The sequence below is a fragment of the Typopeltis vanoorti genome, chromosome 18 (assembly GCF_054136105.1).
Source record: "Typopeltis vanoorti isolate ZY-2024b chromosome 18, IOZ_Tvanoo_1.0, whole genome shotgun sequence".
Lineage (NCBI taxonomy): Eukaryota > Metazoa > Arthropoda > Arachnida > Uropygi > Thelyphonidae > Typopeltis > Typopeltis vanoorti.
In genome coordinates, this window is record NC_143566.1 from 78,678,684 (window position 1) to 78,704,210 (window position 25,527).

The window sequence follows — 25,527 nt, forward strand, 5'->3', positions numbered from 1 at the left end:
CTAAAGCAGCTCATCGGATTATTTGGTTACTGAAAAATACCTTGATGAGTAGGTTATTATAACTCTTTATCAAGCCTTTCTAAGGCCCCATCTTGACTACTGCATTCAATAATTTGTATGTTTCAATCATATCACCTCTTTTCCACCTGTCAACCAATTTCTGTAACCCACAAATCTTCAACCTGCCATCATGAGATTCATTCCATAGACCTGTTACCATCTTGGTCATTTGCTTCTGAATCCTCTCCACCTCTTCATTGTCAAGAAACCCAGTTGATATGCATGCCTATGGAATGAATCTTATGATGGCAGGTTGAAGATTTGTGGGTTACAGAAATTAGTTGACAGGTGGAAAAGAGGTGATATGATTGAAACATACAAATTATTGAATGGTTTTTACAAGATTAATACAGAGAAAATGTTTCAGAACATGTCTGGTGGTGAGAGAACTAAGAGCCATCCTTGGAAGCTGAGCAAGAGTATAGGTAGCAAGGGTGCAAAACATTTTGATTTTTTTGCTTGGAGAGTGGTGAAGAAGTGGAATAGCTTTCCAGAGTCTGTTGTGGATGACTGTGAATGAATTCAAAGCAAAGTATTAAAGTTATTGTGTGAATGTTGGATAGTGCTCGGCATGATGTTTAGGGGCTCCCTTGATGAGCCTAGGGCCTCCGCAGAGTAGCCCATAATCATAATAATACCAAGTCTCTAAAGAAACAAAATTACATTACACTTCAAGGACAGTAGTAAAAAGACAATTAATTAATCAATAAGAAAATTAACATAACTGGTCTGGAGTCCTTGAGTTTTTAACTACAGGTAAGATATATATATATATATATATATATATATATATTTTTTTTTTTTGCTGGAAGGAAATAATGTTCATATTTTCACCCTTATTTTTCCCAAGCATAAGCTAACCAAGTTTGCGCTTTGACCTTTTTTTGCAACTAGGTTATTTATTATATATATATATATATATATGTTCATATTATTTACTGACTGAATTCCATGCATGCGTGCATGTGTGTGTGTGTACACACTGCTCAAAACAATTTGGAGATATTTTGGTTTTCTTGTAAATTATAAAGTTATAAAAATAATTTACAAATGTAACACATTTATTTTAAAATATTCTTAATATACAACAGTGTGGAATATGCAGCTGCATACAAAATCATGTTAAGACTTGTCAAAATATGTCTTAGCTGTATTAGCATGTGGGGGGGGGTATAAGAGCATGGCTTGTTGTGCTCACTTCCACAGTGCATAATTATCACTTCAATTGTAAACTTGTGTCACCTACCACCCATTATTTTGTTAAAAATGGCAGAGCAACACGATATCCCAGAATGCATGGCCTGGAGTGCCACTGCTCGATTAGAAGCTGGACAAAAGCAGCAAGTTGTCGCTGAAGTGTGTTGTGTATCTCAAAGCGTAATTTTGTGACTTTGGAATTGCTTTCTGGAGACGGGAAATGTTCGAAATTATCTTCATGCTATAGGTTTATATGCTCGAAGACCAATGGTTTGCATTTTCATATACTTACTGCAAATCACAAAAGAGCCCGAAGAATTTGGGCACAGAAACACTGCAATTGGACAAATGTGGATTGGGCTTGTGTATTTTTTAGTGGGGAGTACAGGTTCAGTCTGCAACCAGATAACCGATGGCGTGATATGGCATGAAAGTGGAACAAGAAATAATCCACAGCTTGTTCGTGAGAGACCCCAACATCAAGGTGGGAGTTTGATGGTATGGGCTGGAATATAAGTATAGGTGGCCATACTGATCTTCGTGTTATCAGAAATGGAGATCAGTATGGTTCCTTAACAGCTCAAAGGTATCGCAATGGGATTTTGGAACCTATACTTCATCCATAGTTGCAATTGGCCAAGAATTCATTTTCATGGATGACAATGCTCATCATGCAAATTTGGTACAAGAGTGGTTTCAGGAAGAAGGTATTGAACAAATGGACTGGCCTGCTTGTTCACTGGATTGTAATCCAATCAGACATGCCTGGGATGCTTTAGGTAGGTGCATTTCTGCTCAACTGGTTCCACCACGATCGCTTCAAGAGCTCGAAATTGCTCTCACAGAAGAGTGGGGAAATATCCCACAAGAATGTTAGATCATCTTATTCGGTCCATGCAATCAAGATGTACCACTGTTTTGGCTGTTAATAGAGACCATACGCCCTATTAAAAATTAACAAAAGCATTTTTGCCTATTCTTGAAGTTATTCTTGTTAAAATCATTCCATGCTAAAATGTATAATTTGTTAAATTTGTAATAAATATTAATTATTTAAACAACATGCGACACACTACCTTCTCAGGGATGCACACACACACACTGGTCACTGAATTAAAATCTTTTATTTAACATAGTGGTTTCCGTATAGGCATGCAACTGCCAATACTGATCCTCTTCAATTTCTGTGCATAGTTCGGTAAGATATGGGTCAAGACCAGCCTTTATTAAATGCTTCAACCGTTGCACACAGGAAGTTCTCTTTGTCCCTACAAGCCTTCTCAATGACAGAGATCTTGTTCCTCACAAACCATCTTAGGACCACAGTTATGCCTCTTAGACAAGAATATAGGTTATTTTTTCTATTAATTAAACACCTGGGATATATCACCTTTTGCAAAACTAGTCAACTCTGCTGTTTTCAAAATTGTGGCTCTAGCCAGACGGTCACCCACAATAAGCACTTTATTGAAGTACAAAAGATCCTTTTCCCATTGTGATCAACACCACTAAATCAAGCAGCATTCTTAAACAGTTACCTGGAACACACAGTGATGCACATGACCAAGTATTTTACATATGTGCTGCGTAAGTGAACAGACACGACAATCTCAGGTAATGCATTCCAATCATTCACGACTCTCCAAGAAAAAACCTGCTTCTTACTCCCTTGCTCACATCTTCCTTATACAGCTTCCAGAGATGACTCTTGTCCTCCCTCTTTACCTATCATTTTATGAAAAGCCTCTTTAAAGTTAATCCTATAACAACTCCTTACCAAATTGTACATCTCTATCATATCACTCCTCTTCCTCCTATCTACCAGACTCTGCAAATTGCATCTTCTCAAGTCTTCCTCATACTCAAAATTACAAGACCAGAAACTAACTTAGTCAATCACCTCTGGACCCTTTCCAATATTTCCATTGTTTTGAACACCAGGATGTGAGCAAGGGAGTAAGTACGTTTTTTTCTTGGAGAGTTGTGAATGATTGGAATGCATTACCTGAGATTGTCGTGTCTGCAGAGAATTTGAATGTATTTAAGGCATGGTATGGTGAACTGTGTCTATGACAAAGGAATCTCCCATAATGAGTCCTTAAATCCATGGGAGGTCTGTGGATAATAATAGTAATAATAATAAAGAAGTAATCATACCAGTAATAACATATGTAGACAAAACATGTGTAGCAACTAAAATTAGACAAATCAATGAAACTACTGAGATTGAAAACATTAAGAAAAATTGAAGGTGTAACAATACTAAACAAAATTTGAAACTCACAAATCAGATAAAAATTGTAAAACACAGCCAATAAATGATTGGATTCAAAAATGGAAAGAAGAATGGAAAAACCATATAAAAAAATCTGTACACAGTAGTCCATATGTGACCTAATCAAGGCCTTATCTAATGGAACCAGAATCTCTTTATAAGAGATTCTGGTTCAGTGTCCTCTGCATCATTCCCAGAATTTATTGTGTTGTCCTTACAATTTTGGCAATGTGTCCTCTAAATTTTAGATCCTTATCCACCATCATCCCAAGATCTCTTATTTCCTCCAACAATAATATATCCCCACCAAGAATAAATTCTACATCCCATCTTTGTTTTCCGAATTTTAAAATCTTACATTTTGCAACATTTGCATCGCATCCCCATTCACAGTGTCTATTCAAGTCTTCTGTTAAGGCCACAAAATCTGCTCCACTCTTCATACATGACTTATTTTTAATGGTATTAACAACACCAAACAAACTATTTTATCAAAAGATGTTTTATTAACTGCTTATATTTCAATGAATTTCAAATCAGCAGCATCAGAGCACAAAACAGCTAGTATATGCGACAGTGAGTAAGTGAAACAATACAACTGTAATGGACAAAAAATCTAAAGTCCTATTTTGTTGCCCTCTAATGTTGTAAAAAAAAAAAATTACAGCTATGTGGGAGTTGCTATTAAGATAATAGTCTCCCAAATTTTTAGCAAATTAATGCAACCCTATTTGTTCAGGTTAGGAGAATTCTTCATAGCCATGGCTGACTCAAAAAATAATCTTTCGGATCTGTAACGACTTCTAAATAGCACGTTTGTTTTCTTCCATCTAATCCTGTGAGAAGGGGTGTAGGTGTCCAACGCATGGTCTGCCAGGCCTGACTTACTATAATAATAATAATAATAGCAAATGTATTTTTTATGTTCTTTCAAGCAGATGTCAACTGATCTTCCTGTTTGACCATAGTAGGCCAAGTCACAGAGAACTTCATACACTCCAGGGTGTGTTAGAGGGTGAAGTTTATTCTTAGGCGAGTGGATTAGAGTTGATAGTTTAACATGAGGTTTGAATGTGGTGCAAAGGCCATGTTTCTTCGCTACTTTCACTATCTTTTCTGATGTACCTCTGACATAGGGAATAGAAATTGTAATGCGGTGTTCTTGTGTATTAGGGGAGGGAGGATGGGAGAGAGGGATAATGGGACTATGTAGTATTTTATCTATTTTGTAGGAACTGTAGCTGTTGGCCAAGAACACATGGAGCAAATATTTGAGTTCTGTGGACAGAGCTATATCGTTAGACCAAATGGCTCTGGCTCTAGGTGTAAGTGTTTTTAAAATGCCATATTGTTGGACTAGATGATGATGTGATTGTTTATATAGGTATCTTCCTGTGTGTGTTGGTTTTCTGTAAATGGAAAAAGATAGTGATCCATCTGAAAGGAGGGATCACTATCTTCTTCCATTTACACTAGACCATCAACTTATCATGTGGTAATCTATCAACAGCCTTTGCGAAATCCAAGTATACTACTATGTATCCAGCTCTTCTGTCCAAAGGAGTAGTCACGTTATTGTAATAAGTAGATTACTAAAACATGATCTCCCTTTAGCAAATCCATGCTATCCATCAAAGATAAATTCCATTGTTGTGAACCCAAGTTCTCACCAGCTTCTCCAACATCTTAACCACAACACCTGATACACAGATAGGCCTATAATTTGATGCTTGAGTTTTATCACCTCCCTTATTAAGAAGCACAATCTTGACCTCCTTTCACTCCTTTGGAACTCGACCCAGCAAGACTCATATTAAAAAATTATGTCAAGCAGACGTCAACTCCCTGGCACATTCCTTCAGAATACGTGGTGATATATTATCAAGTCACACAGCCTTATTAACATCAAGTTTGCTGAATTTCCCATACACCTTTTGCTCACTTATAGTCAGTTTCTCCTCCCCATCAACTGCTCTCAATATCTCCATGATGTCAAATTCACAAGAATGAAAGACCTTTATGAACTGCCCATTAAGTATCTCCACTATATCTTCCGCAATACTTTTCTCCAATCAATGTTCTTTCCATAATTTTTTTTTTTGGGAGATTTTTGGAAAATCTCCCAAAAATAATCCCCATAGGATTCTTTTTGGCTTCGTTAGCTAACTGCTGCTCCTACTTCACTTTTGCTACCCTTATCAACCAAGTCACCCTCCTTGCATGGTCTTTGTAATCCTTATGGAATTGGTTATTACTACTTCTCTTATGCTGTTTCCATAATGAATTTTTTCTCTGTATTACATGCTTAATCTCTTCATTCATCCATTTCACACCTACTTTATTTAACATTCTGACTCTTGGAATGCATTTAGACATTGCTTTTAGTACAGTTCTTGAATATTATTATTATTATTACTGTCCAAAACCCCAATGAGTCAAAGACTCTAGGAAGTCCTTTTATCATATGCACAGATCATCATACCATGCTTTAAACTCTTAAATTCTTACACTTAAATTCTCTGCAGACACCAACTCTCAGACAAGGCATTCCAATCTTTCACAACTCTGCATGCAAAAACTCTGCTTCTCATCCCCCTAAGCTCACACCGCTCTTTGTAGAGTTTCCAGGGATGACCTATGGTCCCCCCCCCCAATTTCCCACTGTTTTCAGTAGAACCTCTACAACATTGATCCTATAACAATCCTTTACTAACCTGTAGGTCTCTATCATATCTCCCCTCCTCCTATCCACCAGACTGTAAATTACATCTTCTCAATCTTTCCTCATATTCGACATTCCAGAGGTCAGAAACTACCTTAGTCAGTCGCCTCTGGATCCTTTCCAACATCTCTTCATCCTTTTGAAAACAAGGTGATCAAATCTGGTCACAGTAGTCCATGTGTGGCCTAATCAAAGCCTTATACAATGGAACAAGAATCTCCCTACTTCTACAAGTCAGTGTGCTCCGCATCATTCCCAGAAGTTTCTGTGTTGCCTTCACAATTTTGGCAATGTGTCCCTAAATTTCAGATCCTTATCCACTATCACCCCAAGATCTCTTATTTCCTTCACCTCCGACAATATATCCTCACCAAGTATAAATTCTGCATCCCATCTTTGTTTCTCAAATTTTAAAACCTTACATTTTGTAACATTGAACTCGCATCCCCATTCCCATGCCCAATCAGTCAATTTATTCAAGTCTTCTTGTAAGGCCAAAACATCTTCAATACTCTTCAGGGTTTGTCCAACTTTGCATTATCTGCAAACAACTGAATATCTGTATCCAAGTCTTCACCAGTATCATTAATATACAAGTTAAAAAGTAGTGGCCCTAAAACAAACCCCCGAGGCACACCAGTAGTGACTTCCCTTTTCCTGGATATTGCTTCGCCATACACAACTTGTTGATACCTATCAGATAGCCAGTCTCCAATCCAATGCAATAATCTAATATCCAACTCCATCAGCTCTAGTTTGACTATCAACTTATCATGCAGTAATCTATCAAAAGTCTTTGAGAAATCTAAGTATATTACTGTGTATCCCTCTCCTCTGTCCAAGGAAGCAGTCACCTTATTGTAATAAGTAAGTAGATTACTAAAACATGATCTCCCTTTAGCAAATCCATGCTATCCATCAAAGATAATACCATTGTTGTCAATTCAATTCTGGATCCTAGTTGTCACAAGCTTCTCCAACAATTTAACCACAACACCTGATACACAGATGTTGTGGTTAATTACTATAATCTGATGCTTGAGTTCTATCACCTATTTTATGAAGCAGCACAATCTTGCCCTCCTTAGGAACTTGACCCAGTGCAAGACTCATATTAGAAAAAATATGTCAAGGCAGGTGTCAACTCCCTGGAACATTCCTTCAGAATACATGGTGATATGTTATCAAGTCTCACAGCATTATTAACATCTACTTTGCTCAACTCCCCATACCCTCTTGCTCACTTACAGTCAGTCTGCCCTCCCCATCATCAACTGCTCTCAATCTCTCCATGAAGTCACATTCACAAGATTGAAAGAACCATTATGAACTGCTCATTAACCATCTCCACTATACCCTCAGCAACAGCTATCTTTATAACATTTTTCCCAATCAATGTCATCCTTCCATAATCATTCTTTTTTTTTTTTTTTTTTTTTGCTGGCTACATATCAAAATAACTCCTTAGGATTCTTTTTGGCTTCATTAGCTAACTGCTGCTCATATGCCAATTTTGGTATCCTTGCGAACTAAAAAGGCTATTATGGAGGCAGATAAGAGAATTGGTTATTACCGCTGAATCCTAATCTTATCTACCTCCATAATACCCCTTTTCTCTGTATTGCATGCTTAATCTCTTTATTCATCCATTTCATACCTACCCTATTTAATCTTCTGATCCTTGGAATACATTTAGACATTGCTTCTACAAGATAGTTATTGAAAATCCCTGAAGCCACATTGATCTCTTTTCCAGCTAACTCTTCATTCCATGGTACACCCACAAGCTGTCTCCTGAACTCTTCATAATCACCCCTCTTTTAGTTTCACACATACCCTTTTCTCACAGAGGTCCTCACACTGCTGGCAACCACACAGGTAATCACCTCATGATCACTCTCACCAATCGGTAGGTGATTGGACACTTCATTTATAATTACATCCTCTGATGAGATGATCAAATCCAAGATCCCCAATCCTCGTGTGCCCTCTGTTACATACTGTCTGAGGTAGTTGTCCCTCAAAACTCAAGAAACTCATTTTCTTTACTTCCAGTTGCTATCTCATCATTCCAGTCTATATTGCCATAATTAAAATCACCTATAACGATCACCCTTTTCTTATTTGCTTGGCTAATTTGATTATACATTTCATAGTCGCTATCATCCACATCACCAGGTCTATAACAACATCCAACCAAGTATTTCATTCTATTCACCTCTATTTCACACCATAATGCCTCAAAACCACTGGCACTATTTCTTTCTTGCATCTCCACTTTGTATGGACATAACTCTTTCTCTATCAAAAAATAGCACTTCCCCTCCCTTTCCACCCTTTCACGAAACACATCTTATCCTTCCATCTCTATTCCTGTTAGGATGTTGTCCTCATCTAACCATGACTCACTTATTCCAACAATATTTGGGTGAACAGACTCAAGTAATGCAACCATTTCATCTTCCTTGTTTCTTATATTCTAAGATTTGTATACAAACACAGCAACTCATTCCTTGATCTAAAACTAGTTCCGCTGATTATACCACTCATTTGATGTGATTTCTCCATGCTCAACTGGAGCCATTTCCCTTTTTGTTTATTCATTTTTAGAACCCTCTTCAAGTCCAACTGTTTCCTCTTGAACCCAGGTCATCCCATTCCTTTCCAGTCTACACATGTATTCACATCCTCTTGGAGCATACACTTTTCTCATGTGTGTTCCCCTGTCCACCCCCGAGTCTCCGAGTTTCCGTGTCTGTCTTGCCCATTCTCGCTCTCTCTCTATACTCATGCCACTCACTTCCTCATTCATAACTACCTCTTCAATCTCAGCTGTCTTACTCTCACACTTTCCACATCACTTCCCACTTGATTAGATTCATTCTCTGTACTCACTTCTCTACTTTCCAGCAGCAGTCTCTCCAAGCGACACCAAAACCACTCAAATGCAGTCCACTCTTATATAGTTCCATTCACATCCTCTTGGAGCATACACTTTTTTCATGTGTATTCCCCTGTTCGCCCTGAGTCTCCGAGTTTCCGTGTCCGTCTTGCCCATTCTCTCTCTCTCTGTGTCTATACTCATCCCACTCACTTCCTCATTCATAACTACCTCTTCAATCTATCCTGTCTTACTCTCACACTTTCCACATCACTTCCCACTTGATTAGATTCATTCTCTGTACTCACTTCTCTACTTTCCAGCAGCAGTCTCTCCAAGCGACACCAAAACCACTCAAATGCAGTCCACTCTTATATAGTTCACTTCGTCCTTCAAACTCATTCCACACATTAACAAACTGCACTCCTTTCTCCTCACACATTTCAGCTAATATATCATTCATAATCCTTGCTCTATGCCTCATCTCACCACTGTCATACCTAGGCAACAAGCTTACTACCTTTCCTATCACACTATTCTCTTTTATCCGTCTAAGCAACCTCCCGATATCCAATCTGACGTGCTCTTTATTCTCAGTCAAGTCAATCATACCTATTAAAACTACCAACTCTTTTGCCCACTTCCTTCTCATATCCGATGCCTCAATCACTCAACTCATTTGACCGCCAGGAAAACATATCTTATGCATCCTTTCATCCAGCACCTTTAATAATTGCATTGCCATACAACGGCACTTGTGAGTCTTTCGTTAACTCTTTTATACCAACATGATTTGTTTTAATCATTTTCACTCTTCCATACATTTCGCATCCATTTCATTTCTTGTTTTCACATTTTCTCTGTCATTCATCCTTTTGAGTTTTTGTACTTTCGATCCTTGCATCCAACTTCCACTGTCATTCATTCTTTCCAGTTTTCCAGCTCTCAATCCTTGCAAACTTTCGCTGTCATTCATTTATTCTTCCGATTTTTCTAGCTTTCGAACCTTGCATCACACTATTTCCGGTTTCATTCATTCTCTCAATTTCGTTGCTTTCCACCATGTTCACATCACTTATACAATCCATAAGGTTTTCAAGTCACTCGTTTTCTTTTTCAATAATTTTTTTAACAACTTTTCAGTGTTCTTTCACAACATCCTTCTCTTTCAAAAGAGCATTGTTGCTAATAACAGTTTCTGCCATCAACATATTAGCACTCATCAAATTCTCATTCAGCTCACACTTCACATACACCCTTCTTCCATCTGCCTTAAATATCCATAATTTATCAATGTAATCAAACGAGTACATGTAGCACACCTCACATTCCATGAAACGACTGAAGTCGAAGTTAAATTCTTGCAATGACAAAGCTGCCATCATCTTTCAAGCTGCATTGATCTCTTTTCCAACTAACTCCTCATTCCATGCTACACCTACAAGCTATCTCCTGAGCTCTTCATAATGACCAGCCTTGTAGTTATGCATATACCCTTTTCTCACAGAGATCATCACACTGCTGCCAACCATCCAGGTAATCCCTTCATGGTCACTCTCACCATTTGGTAGGTGATTGGACACCTCATTTATAATTATAATTACATCCTCTGATGAGATGGTCAAATCCAAGACCCTCAATCCTCGTGTGCCCTCTGTTACATACTGTCTGAGGTATTTGTCCCTCAAAAACTCAAGAAACTCATTTTCTTTACTTCCGATTGCTATTGCATGATCCCAGTCTATAGCTAAAATCACTCATAATAATCACCCTTTTCTTATTTGCCTGGTTAATTTGATTATACATTTCATAGTCACTACCATCCACATTTCCTGGTCTATAACAACATCCAACTAAGTATTTCATTCTATTAGCCTCTATCTCCCACCATACTGCCTCAAAACTACTGGCATTATTTCCCTCTTGCATTTATACTTTGTATGGACATAACTCTTTCTCTATTATCAATAGCACTCCCCCCTCACTTTTTACCCTTTCTATTCTCATGAAACACATCATAACCTTCCATCTCTATTCCTGTCAGAATGTCGTCCTTATCCAACCTTGTCTCACTTATTCCAACAATTTTTGGTTGAACAGACTCAATTAATGTAGCCATTTCACTTGCCTTGTTTCTTACTCTTGTAGCATTTGTATGCAAACACAGCAGTCTATTCTTAGATGTATGGCTAGTTCTACTAACACCACTTATTTGATGCGACTTCTCCATGCTTAACTCGAGCTATTTCTTTTCTCCTAATTTATTGTCAAATCTTCTTCAGATCCAACTGTTTGTCTACACATGCATTCATATCCTCTTGGTATGCAAGACATATCAGTCTTGCACACCTGTTCTGTATACTCATGCCACTTACTTCTTCATTCACAACCACCTCTTCAATCTCTCCTGTCTTACTTTCCCGTTCTTCCACATTGCTTACCACTTGATCAGATTCATTCTCTGCACTCACTTCTTCTCCACCTTCCAGCAGCAGTCTCTCCAAGCAATTCACACCAAAACCACTCAAATGCAGTCCATCGCTCCTATACAGTTGACTTCATCCTTCAAACTCATTCCCCACATTAACAAACTGCACTCCTTTCTCCTCACACATTTCTGCTAACATATCATTCATAATTCTTGCTCTCCACCTCATCTCACCACTGTCATACCTGGGCAACATGCTTACTACCTTTCCTATCACACTATTCTCTTTTATCTGTGTCAACAACCTCCTGATATCCAATCTGATGTGTTCTTTGTTTGCAGGCAGGTCATTTGTATCTATTACAACTACCAACTCTTTTGCTCACTTACTTCTCATATCTAATACCTCAATCACTCTACTCATTCTACCTTCAGTAAAACCTACTTTATGCATCCTCATCTAGCACACTTTTAATAATTGAATCATCATACAATGCCACTCGCAGGTCTTTTATTACCTCTTTTATACTAACATTATTTGTTTTCTTCATTTTCACTCTTCCATACATATTTCGAATTCTCTTAACTTCATTCCCATCATTCTGCATCCATTTCATCTCTTGCCTCATCTTAACCAACTGATCTTTCGAATCTTGTGTCACATTTTCACTATGATTCATTCTTTCGAATTTTCAAACCTTGCATCACTCTTTCACTCTCATTCATTCTTTTGAATTTTTGAACTTTCAAACCTTGCATCATACACGCTTGTTCACAGACAATACTGCTTGCCACCCTTATCTTTAACTGCAGATTGAAACTTTAAGGTTCTGCCAAAATGTTTGGAAATGCTCAAAATTTCAGGCAGGTAAAAATGCTTTAGCATGTAATATACATGAATTTCTGATCTTGAAAGTGATTTCTGCTACTCTGAATGTGGAATTAACATACATTGTTCAACTTATCTCTAAAAAATCATGAATATGCTCATTTGATAAACATTTGTGTAGACTCAAGGAAGAATATGATTCATCATACTGAAGTCAAAAATCTACCATTGGAACCCCTCCTACTGACAAATGGGAACATTTCTGGACACTGAGTAACTGATGGGAAAATTGATGTGGGCTTGCTAAAGAACAGAATCTGGTGTCATATCTAAAACCATTCTGTATCTAGATTTATACATTATATCTAGTACAATCTCTCTCTCTCTCTCTCTCTGGTGTTTTATGATGATGCTAACAGAGTTCAAATTAAATTGGCCCCTTCACTATTTAAAGCTAAGTTACTCCCTTCTAATTTATCTACAATGGAATTTAAACATAATCTCGATTTATGAAATAAAATAGCCCTATATTAGAAAAATGGGTAAAGAAAAAGACTCCTTTTACAGAATAGCATTAGATATCAATAAAGAAATTATTATTATTATTTTTTTGACACCCATGGAGTCACAAGACTCATCACGGGAGGTAAACACCAGTGAACATAAAGTCTATCATATCACTGCAAGTTCATCCTCTCAGACAATGCAAGACATTCCATGCTCCGACCACTTTCCATGCAAAAAACTTACTTTTTACCCTTTTACAACTTCCAGGTATTGCTTATTGTCCTTGTTCCTTTCCCTCGTTCTACCATTTTTCTAAGAAAAAATCTCCTCAGTGTTAATAAAATAATTAACTCTTCAACAGCCTAAATGTCTTGATCATAAGACTCCCCACCTTTCTTTTCTATCCACCAAACTCTGCAGTCTGCATGCCCTCAGTCTATCCTTATAATGAATGCTGTACAGTCCTGACATAATTTTTGCTGTCTCTGCGCCCTCTCCAAGGCTACTTCAACCCCTTCAAATCCCAATGACTAGATTTGAGCACACAAATCCAGATGTGACCTCATCAAAGCTTTATACAATGGGACCAGCACACTTTTATCTCTTGTGGTCAATGTTCTCCTCAACATTGCTGGAATTCTCTGAGATGCCTTCATGACCGTTGCAATATGTCTCTATCCACAATCACCCCAATATCCCTTGCTTCCTCCACTTCTTCCAGTCTAACTCCAAGTGAGTATGAAGCACCCCATCTGTGGTTCAGAAATTTTGAAACCTTACATTTAGTTGCATTAAGCCAACATCCCCATGCCTTTGCCCATCCTTCCAGCTTATTCAAATCCTCTTAAAGAGCCAAAACATCAGCACTATTACTAATAACTCTCTCAAGCTTCGCATCTTCTGCAAACAACTGAACACTCCCCATGACAATATCATTGACATAAAGATTGAATAGAAATGTTTCCAGGACTGAACCCTGTAGGACTCCACAGGGTTCAGTCCTGGACCTACACCCTGATACTACTGTTCCCCAATATACAACTCTATGATATTTATCAGAGGGCCAACCACCAATTCAATCCACTAATCTGATATCCAAACCCATATGATGCAACTTAAAAATCAACTTGTCATGTAGCACCCTGTTGAATGCCTTGGAAATATCCAAAAAAGATGACATTGTGTGCCTTACCTTCATCGACTGTTCTTGTTACGCTATTGTAAAAGGTAACCAGATTGCTAAAACAAGAACACCCTTTAACAAATCCATGCTGGCCTGAATAAATAATATTACCTTCATCTGCCCAATTCTGCATATGAGTTCTTACCAATTTCTCCAAAACCTTAACAACTACAGAAGAAGTACAAACAGGCCTATAGTTTGATACTTCCATTCCATCACCACCCTTACCTTACCCTCCTTCCACTTTCTAGGAACCTGCCATGTTACAAGACTTACATTAAACAGCCAAGTTAATGGCACAGTCAGTTCCATAGCAAATTCCCTTAAAACATGCATTGAAATTCCATCTAGCACTTCTGCCATAATGACATTTAGTGTATTCAGTATTTAGAATACATCCTCTTCATTCACTTCTAACAATTTGCCACTCATTATGCATCTAGGAATAAAGCCTGGTACTACAGGCTTTATTCCTAGATGGAAAACTAATAAAGTGATCATTAATTAGCTCAACTATGTCATCTGCTTAAACCCTAAGAAAACATGTATTAAGCAACTGAATAAGCTCCTTGATGAACATATAATTTGGAATAAGTGAGAAAAACTATAGTAATTTTGGGAGGACTCCTTGTTTATATTATCTCCCAAAAATACATAAAGAAGGATGTGACGCCCTGTGAGATCCATTGTGAACTACATTAACAGTCCTAAATAGTGTGGCAAATCTAGTGGTAGGACTTATACATTGGTTGTTCATAATGGCTATCTCATGTATTTATATATTCGCTATGGTAGAGTAAGGTGGCTGTTTTTCAGAATATCCTGTGGCTGGTGTCAAAAAGTATTGTCAGCAAGTCCAAGTGGGCTGTAGTTGTAGAACTGGATGTAGTCCTTGTATTTGGTAATTTTGATGCTGGCTTTCCTACCTGTCTGGCCACAGTAGAAAAGTTTACAACTGCAAAGTACATGGTAAACATCTTGTAGGTCTAGGGACTATGGCAGGTCTTTTGGGAAGCAGGTAAAAAGGTGCAACACCTTTTGGCAACTCGTATATAAAAATATGACTTATGCATTACTTCAACTCTGGGTCTGGCTCCCACTGAAGAGACCTCAATGAAGGTCAAAACTGGTCTGTGTAGTAACCTTTCCCATAATGCATAGCATTATACATGTCTGCAATGAGATGTACTTTGCATTATGGGATACTAAGGCAAGTGATGTGAAGTCTACCACCTTTACCACGAGTTTCCCAGTCCTGAAAATACTTCAGGCGCAAACTTTGTTTGCTTACACTTGGATAAAGAATTATGCCAAGTATATAATTTCTCGTATCTTTAATTTATAGTATAGCCAAGTGAAAAAACTTCCAAGTAGTTGCAAGTTTTTTTTTTTTTTTAATATAACATAACTTCTAGTTATGTCTAATAAACAAAGCATTTTCATTATTATGATTCTATAATTTTTTTGTATGCAACTCTTACTCACAAAGTTAAAATCTATAGTACATTAGTACTGTGGATCCAGTGATGGCTTGTACATAAGCAATGTGACACTGCAGCACCCCCAAGGAAAAAACGAAAAAAAAAAATTTTGTTTGTGTTTATAAATAATAACAATGCTTACAACATTATATAAATGCAATACAACATGTATTATGGTTACAGTTTACAATGGTTACAGCTTACGTTTTGACATTCACTGAATAGTTAATAATTGGAATTGTTCGATTAACGATTTAGATTATGAAACAAATGCACTGCGATCTAACACAGTGTCGGAATTATTGGTGAGTCTAGTCAGTTTCGGCTAGACTCGCCAATATTCGTTTGCACTTCTCACTGCATATAACAAGTGAATCCGACACTGCCCATTGAGCAGTGCCACTACAGATAAATGGTATGCTTGCATGCATTATTTCTGTGAGATGCGAAACTTTTATAACTAGTGTAGTGAGGGTGAAATATTTTTGGTAAATCTTATTTTATTCTTTAAAATAACATATAATTATTTATTTATTATAGATACAAGGCTGAATTTTCAATTAAAAAAACAACAACATGATTTTGCAAATTACAAAGAGGGAAAATAGAAGAATGGATTTTATTTTCAAATAATATTTTTAATAATGCAAATTTTTTTAATATGTAAATTTACTTATTAATATTTTGGTTACTGATTAGGAAAAAATGAATTATTTTTTTATTTTGTATATATATGCAGCACCCCCATTTAAAATGTTCACTGGCCACCACTGGTGGATGGGCTATATTATATTCTGCCTTTTATGATTTGATTACGATTCAAGCATCCTCCCCTCCATAAGTACAATGCATGGAAAGTGTTAAAAAGAAAACAATAGAATTACTGATATATATATATATATATACAGGGTGTTCGGGATAAATTTGACAGTTTCGTAAGGAAAAAGAAAATCTTCTTTGTATCTATTAAATTTAATGAATTGACAAAAAAACATTACAGGCAGAGTTAATTACAATACTATCAACAAGATTTACTCAAAATAACCACCATTAGCATCGATCACAGCTTCAATTCTGCTTCGGAACCTCGAACAAGCTGATGCTACAGTCTCCCTGGGAAGGGCCGCAAAAACTGTTTTAATTTTATCCATTAACTGGGCTTTTGTATTACTGGAAGTGCGATTGGTGTCTTTTTCAACTGCGCCCCATACAAAATAATCCATGGGGTTAAGGTCTGGGGAGTTTGGAGGCCAAACATTTGGACTGGTGAAGTCGTAGAAATTTTCAGTCAACCATTTTTGACTTTTCCCAGAGGTGTGGCAAGGGGCCGAATCCTGCTGCCATACATACGGCCTACCATTGGCTACCCTTGTTATCCAGGGCTTGACTATAGTTAGCAACTCCACGAACAAAGCCCGAATTCCAATGCCAGGGTTCTTCAACACCTGTTCCTGCAGATTTGCGAGGAATTCTGCTGTACGAACGCAATCAGATCGTCTGCTAGGGATCTTTCTTCTTGCTACATCCTCGTAGTCACCATTGCAAGTCTCTAGTTCATGCCTGATTGTTTTTACTGTATTCAGGGAGCATTGGGCAGCAGTCGTAATATCCTTATTTTGATGGCGGGCACGAATCATCATGATACAAGTTATTCTCTTCCATGATTCAGGTGGGTTCCAGCTATCCATCCTTTCTGACATCTTGTATATGAATAAAGAAGGGTCCAAACTTTTAAATGAAGAGAAGTGTGTGTTAATACATGTAACTTACGGAAAAATATAATTAATTATAAATATGTCAAATTTATCCCGAACACCCTGTATATATGTATATATATATATATATATACACATTTTTTTTTTTTTTAATGTAAATCTCACCCAAGAAAGGCTGTTAACTTATATTAGCACTATGAATGGGTAAGATAAGGCTAAGATCATCTGGAAACCCTATTCTAGAGACCAAACTTGGAACTTTTCAAGCCATTTCAAAAATACCAGCTACTTTCTTATATCATATATTTCATTAAAAGATGATGGCATCCTTTTAATGGAAGAGAGCAAATTAGGAAGAAAAATGATCCTAAGTTCCTATCAATAACAATAAACTTAGAAATAAGATAAGAATAAAATAAAATAAAAATAATAAGAAAACATAGAAATAAGGAAATGTTACAAACTGAAAATGCATGTTTAATGATTTTTTAAGCAAACTACAAATAAATGTGTAAGTACTGCATTTACCTGACTCTTGACTTGCCACCTTGATCAGCATCAGTTGCCCGGAATGCAGCCAGACTAGTACCAATATCAGCATCCTCCTTGACAACTACTTCTATGTTTGGTTTTTCAAATTCAGGTTTGTTATCATTGATATCTCTAAGGCGCACACGTACTTTAGCATAATCAACATGATATGGTTCTGATGATTCTCCTCCATGATCACTTACTTGAATAGTAATATTGAAACCAAACCTCTGCTGCAGATCTTCAAAGTCTAAAGGCTGAAATTAACATAAACAAATTGAAAATACTAGATGAAATTAGATAAAATTTAGATAAGATAAAAAATGAATTTAGATAAAGAATTCAATAAAAGTAATATCACTAATCACTAATGATCTTTTTTTATTGGTATTCTATGTTATAAACCAACATATGAAAGGGATAGTAACGAATGCAGGTATTACAATATTCTGTTCAAACAATCTACTAAACTGCTTCCTCTTATACTACTACATGGTATCTAGACAGCAACAAGGTAAACCATGCAGTAAGAGAAAGCTGTTAAAGCACATCAGTGTGATCAGTCACAGAGAATGACCAGCTATTGTCTGTTGGGATTTGAATATTATCATCAAAGGCACATTATAACCATTTTATTAACAAAAATACAATAATCTCTCTCTCTCTCTCTCTCTCATTAAAATCACTCACTCACTAACAAAGCATTCATGACTACCTCAAGCAAGCACTCATTTAATACTCTCCAAACAAAAAAAGTTAGTCTTTTCACTCTTGCTAACCACACTTTTACACAACTTCCAGGAGGTGACCCCCTATTCTCTCCATCCAGTCATGTACTAGAAACTTTCTGTACAAACTATTCTGTAAAACCCCTTTAGTAACATAATAACCACCTATTACCTAAACTTTATAATCCCTGAATTTGTAGACTATCCTCAAAGGAAGCTTTCTGCAAACCATTCACCATTTTAAACACTTATCAACCACCCGAAGAAATGCAACCAGATCTGTGCACAAAGTGCAGATGTAGTCATTTCAAACTTCCTTATCCCTGTTTATCAGTATTTTTTTAACATCTAAGTGATCTTTTGAGCTATTTTGAAAATTTCTGCAATATATCCCAGTAAACGACTATATCCCACAATGAGTCTCTGACTCATTGTGGGATATAGTCGTTTTGACTCAGTCGAGACGGCCATTACTCCTACCCCTAATCTTGATTCACCATACTCTATTCTTCTCTTTTCCCCTAAAAGTATTCTATCTTTCACCTTCTTCCCAAAGAATTCAAGCCCATCCTTGGAAACTCGATTTTTAATCTACATAGCTTTGTTTCATCTGCAATTCTAGCTCCCACATTTTTCTATCTCCACATTTCCACCCCCCCCCCTCCCACCTTCCTTCCTTCCTGTCATACTTCAGCAATGATACATACATGTTTATTGTTATATGCTTGATGCTGCTCTGAAAGAAAAACATCCTACAGAGGTATGTCCAAAATTTTTCCTTCCTTATATTTTTCATGTATCTACATCTATAAAATATCAATAATGCTTTAAAAAATTGAGTAAAAAGGCAATGACATTATACAAGGAGTACTCCTAAAGAAAAAATGGCAAAGCAGCTATAAAAATTAATGTTTATTTATTTATTTTTATATCACCAGCAAGACATTTTGAGTTTTTTTTTAGCAGAAGTCTTGCTTAAATATAAAATAAATTTATTTAAATTAGTTATTAGAGTGTAATTATAATTTTGTGTGATCTATCATTGAAATACTGTGTTGTTTTTATCCAGATAAATGTTGTTTTAGCAAAAAAATTCATTATGTCACTTATGAGAGAAGCAAAAGTCGCCACTATATTTATATTTGAAAGTGATTTAAATGACCTTACCTCAGCATTTAAATCCTGTGAAATGAATTGATTCATAATGAAATTATGTATCATAATGAATGTACTTGATTCATAATGAAATTATAATCAAATAACTTTCTGGCACTATGAAAGAAACTATTGCCATTTCAAGTATAATGCTGGACTGGACTGAGCAGAAGTAAAATGAACATTATTAACATCTGACCCCACAGAGTCAGAGACTCATTGTGAGAGGTACACACTATCACACACACAAAGTTCATCCAATCATGCCTTAAACTGATTCAATGTGCCTATATTCACAACAAACTCAAGCAATGCATTCCACTCACCAATCACTCTTCATGTAACGAACCTTTTCCTCACTCCTCTGCTCACACCCTCGTTATGCAGTTTCCAGGGATGGCTTCTTGTCCAAACCCCCCCCCCCCCCATTCTTCCATTCTACCCGAAAAATTTCTTCCATGTCAACCTGATAACAACCCCTGACTAGCTTATGTCTCTCAATCATATCTCCCCCCCCCCTTCTATTCATGAGGCTTTTGCAATTTACGTTCTTTCAATTTGTCTTCATATCCACATTCCAAGAACCATTGACCACCTTTGTGAATCTTCTCTGGACCCTTTCTAAATTATCCTCATCACCATGAAAACCTGGTAACCAAATCTGTGCACAATAATTCACATGAGGCTTTACAATGGAATCATAGCCACTTGTTTTCTGCACATCAAGTCCTCTCTGTATCATTGCCATTTCTGGCTCTATGAAAAAAAAAAAAAAAAAAACTACTGCCATTTCAAGTATAATACTAAAACCAGTCTGCAAGAAACTTCATTGCTCTCCAGTTCATACAGAAATCGGCCCAGCAAAGTTTATTTGTGAGTCCTGATATTCCAGTTTAGGATTCTCAGTTTGAAATGATTTGAAACTGTTGACATGGTTTAGTTGTTTCTTTATGATAATGGTTTTAATTAATTTTGTCAATTGAGCCTGCTAACCTTTCCACCACTCTGCATACTAACCAGCCTGGAATTTGTTACTTCTATCCTGCCAGAGCTGAGATGTAGATGAAACAACTTGGACAGATACACTTCTTGTTCTCTAGCATATTCTTGTAATGCATGGACCAACATTCTATCCAGTCTCACTGCTGTATTCATATTAACATTTCTCGATATGCTGAATACTTCCAATTTGTCTTTCTGAAGTCTAACATCAGCCTCTGTCACACTAGTAACTAAAACATCTCCATCTGAATGATAAATCCTTGAAAAATGATCTTTAGTAATTAAAGTATTTCTTCTGCTTCTTTCACTTTCCTACCATTGAAAAGTTAAGTTATCCATCAATAATCCTCTTACTCACTACCCATAAAAAAAAAATCCTTAGGATTTCCTGTGGCTATTCCTTCTTGTAATTTGATTTAGCCTTTCATACCATGCTAGTCACCCTTCTTGTCTGCATTGCTCAAATATGACATGCTGATTACCATTTCCTTTATAATTCTTCCACAATTTTTTTTCCACTTCCTTCTTTACAATGCTACTCATCCATTTAACTCTGACCAGTTAATTCTCTCAACCCTGGATAAGTTCTGATACTGCTTTCCTCAATCACACCCCCTTACTATTTCCCATGCATTACCAAAATTTTCCCCTTGTAGCTTCTTATGGCATAGCACTGATTTAAGCTGCCACTAAAGTTTGTCATAATCAACAGTACGTAGTTCAACATATACTGCTTCTTGAGACCTCTGCATGTTTAGCAATCTCTAGGACAAGATTGTATGGTCACTTTCTCAGATCACAGGAGCTACCTCTTATGGAAGCATCTTTTGATGCAATTAAATCAGATCCTTCCATTACATGCTGTTTGAGGTGATCATTCTTTAGCAACTGATGAATTCTGTTTCCATCTTATCATGTGCTATTTCTTCCTTTCAATCTATGTACCATAGTCAAAGTATTCTATAACAATTGCTCATTCTGCTGATGAGTGGCATTCATATCTCTCAGTATATACATCCCCCCCCCCATTCCCCCTCAGTCCATAGCAGAAATCAACATTTTGTTGTTGGCTTCTGTCATACCAGACAGCCTCAAATTAACTGCTTTAGTCTTGATATCCTGCTCAACTTCTATTTTTGCTGGTTGCAGTTCTTTAGCAGTCACTAATACCCCTCCTTCTCCCAAATCCCTCTATCCTCTCTGAAAATGCAATATTCCTAACATTTTATCCCTATGTCATCTTCTATCAACTAAGTCTCATTGATGTAGTTAATGTATTTCAACATACATGCATTGTACATCTATTTTAACATTACTTATACATGGTATGGGATAATTACCAACTCTCAGATTTCAAAACTACACAGTGCTGGATGATCATTTCTGTACTCCCACTCATTTTTCCCAGGGTGGCCAGATACATGCTTGACTGCATTTCCCTGATTTGGCACTTCTGATAACTCAATGAATGATTGAGTTATCAGAAGTGCCACCAATTTCTTCAAATATTTAACTATGAAACCATTTAAAGGCAATCCATTAAATAGGTACAATCTTCTTTCATCAAGACTATACACTATTCATCCTGCACAATCTTATCATTGACTCATTCACAATCATGGTTCATCACTATCATACTGTGGCAGCAGACTCATTCTTTATTCTAATTCTATATGCTTGAATTCTGATGACTCGAATTTTGAAGACTCAAAAGGGGGTCCCCCAGCGCCCATCCCCCAAGTTCCGGACTGGTAGGCCAGTTCTCCTTGAATGCTGATGACTCGAAGGGGGAGGGGGTTCCGTCCTCCTAGAGCCTATGGCACCCAAACCCCCGAGTTCTGGAATGGTAGGCTGGTTCTCCTTGAATTCTGATGACTCGAATTTTGAAAACGTGAAAGGGGGTTCTGCCCCCCCCCCCAGCACTTGCGACGTTCTCCTTGAATTCCTTGAATTCTGATGACTCAAATTTTGAAGACTCGAAAGGGGGGTTCTGGCACCTAGGGCACCCCCCCCCCCCAAGTTCTGGACTGGTAGGCTGGTTCTCCTTGAATTTTGAATACTCGACACTCAAGCTAGCCCCTGATTTTCAAAACATTTCAAACTTGACAAAAAACATGACACGAAAATGTTACAAAAAAAGCTTATCAATTTATATTATAGAGTAGATATATTTTACATATATTCATAATTCTGAATGAAATATGTTTTTTTTTTTTTTAATTTCAAAAAAATAAAATAAAAATAAAGACATTCTCTATATTAAATAAGATGGGGATTATAAAAATGCCATACTTACTTTTGCAATTTTTAGAGAGCCAGTTCCATCAGAATTTGTAACCATAGTAAATTTATCAGCTCCAAATGCATTATCAATTACTTTATAACTAAACCTGTTTGTTTCAAGAAGATCACCATCATTAACAGAGACCACAAGAATTGGAGTTTCTGGAATATTATCACCTTCTGTTTCATCTACCTCTACGTGCCATTCCTTTTTTGTAAATTCTGGAGGCATATCATTAATGTCTTTTATTTTGATAGTTGCTGTTCCAGTACCTGTAATAATAATAATACCAAAAATTTGCAATATGCCACAAATATATCAAAAGAACAATATTAACAAAAATGATACATTCCATATGAGTTCAATAAATTATAATGAAAAGTAATAATTGACATCTTGTCTGCTAGGTAAACATATTGGTATATTATTCTATTCCACTATTATAAGTTTTGGCAAAATGAAAATTATAGCTAAAATAGGGATGAAAAAAAATTAAGATGACTACGGCACCTTGATTTTCATAAACATTTCAGGCATGGTATGCTACATTTTATATCCTTATTTCTTCCTATCATGTGTTAAAATTTTCTTATATCTCTCTCTCATAAGAGAGAGAGAGAGAGAGATATAAGAAACTGTCAGTCCGCTTGGCCGAGTGATTAGCATACCTGCTCTCCCACCAACAGGCTGTGGGTTCAAATCCTGTCGTAGGCATGAATGTTTGTGATTGTCTTTAGGTAGGAGATGGATTTCATCACCTGGTGTGAGACCACTGCCCTGCTTAATAGAGGTGTGAAGTGGTTTGAAAAAGTTCCAGTTTGGTCTCTAGAGAAAGCTTCTGGACTATGTAAAAATAAGTAAAAATAGAAAAAATAAATAAATAAATACAAATTGAAAAACATTCTTAGTCCTCAGTTGAAAGTTTATTTTTTACTTGGTTAGACTATAATAAATTTAGTTTAATCCTTTATCCAAGTGTGAGCAAACAAAGTTTGTGCCTGAAAGTATCTTCAGGACTGGGGTAAGGTGGTACAACACCGGGCAACTCGTTGCGAAGGTGGAGCAAGCTACCAACACTCCTATCTCAGTATCTCCCATAATGCAAAACAGATCTCCTTGCGGATGTGCATAATGTTATGCATTAAGGGAAGGGCCACTACCCAGACTAGTTTTGACCTTTATTGAGGTCTCTTCAGTGGGAGCCAGGCCCAAGTGGAGATACCAGGCAGAAGTATTAGCACGGTCATCTCCACCTATAGGCGTTACCAAATGGTGTGCCATCTTTATTCCTATTTTCCAGAGCATTTTTCAATATCCAAATGATCCTTGGTGCTATTTTGGCCATGTCTTATCAAAATATGTTGGAAGTTTATTTTGCACTTGGTTAGACTAAATAAATTTAGTTTAATCCTTCATCCAAGTGTAAGCAAACAAAGTTTGCACCTTAAAATATCTTCAGGACTGAGGTAAGGTGGTGCAATACCAGGCAACTCCGAGCAAAGGTGGACCAAGCGCTCATCACTCCTTGTCTCAGTATATCCCATAATGCAAAGCACATCTCCTTGTGGACATGTATACTGCTATGCATTAAGGGAAGGGCCACTACCCAGACCAGTTTCGACCTTTATTGAGGTCTCATCAGTGGGAGGCAGAACTAATGTGGAGATACTAAGGCAGAAGCAATATAGAAGCAATGGGAGATACTGAGACAAGGAGTGATGAGAGCTTGGTACACCTTTGCTCGGAGTTGCCTGGTGTTGCACCACCTTACCTCAGTCCTAAAGATATTTTCAGATGCAAACTTTGTTTGCTTACACTTGGATAAAGGATTAAACTAAGGTATAGTTTCTGGGAAAATTGCCATGCTACTCTTCTTAAACACTATTATTATAATAACGGCTATTATAGCCTGTTTTTGTTTAGGAGTGTCCCTTATTTTAAATACATTGGCTATTGGATAGCCAGGATTAAACTAAATTTATTATAGTCTAACCAAGTGCAAAATAAACTTTCAACATCTTTCTCTATATCCAGAGTTATTTGATAATAAGGTGGTACACCTGTTGGCAACCTGTATAGGTAAATATGACCTCTCCTATTGCTTCTGCCTTAGTATCTCCACGTTTGGGTCTGCCTCCCACTGACGAGACCTCAATAAAGATCAAAACTGGTCTGGGTAGTGGCCCTTCCCTTAATGCATAGCAGTATACATGTCCCAAGGAGATGTGCTTTGCATTATGGGAGATACTGAGATAAGGTGATGAGAGCTTGGTCTGCCTTTGCTCAGAGTTGCCTGGTGTTGCACCACCATACCTCAGTCCTGAAGATATTTTCAGGTGCAAAATTTGTTTGCTTACACTTGGATAAAGGATCAAACTAAATTTATTATATCAAAATATGTCCTCTGAACTTGATCTCCCTCTCCCAAGATCACTCCCAAATCCTCCATCTGTATAATACAAAGTGTATAGTCTTTCATTCTCAAGGGGTGTGATGTAAAAGTAGAGGTAGATGAAATCGAGGTGCTGAGGATATTAATAAATCTCACT

At 37.0% G+C, this 25,527-nt stretch overlaps 1 protein-coding gene across 11 annotated transcripts in view; it reads right to left on the reverse strand.

Moving 5' to 3' along the window:
* Nucleotides 1-25,527, reverse strand: part of CadN (neural cadherin) — a 1,238,426-nt gene that overhangs the window by 243,376 nt on the left and 969,523 nt on the right. For all 11 annotated transcript variants that reach the window (XM_090407912.1, XM_090407911.1, XM_090407917.1 and 8 more), the window contains 2 exons: nucleotides 22,991-23,250; nucleotides 17,807-18,066 (listed from right to left, as the gene is read on the reverse strand). In XM_090407912.1, coding sequence (XP_090264038.1) covers nucleotides 17,807-18,066; nucleotides 22,991-23,250 — 520 coding nt within the window. The remainder of the gene's footprint in view (nucleotides 1-17,806; nucleotides 18,067-22,990; nucleotides 23,251-25,527) is intronic.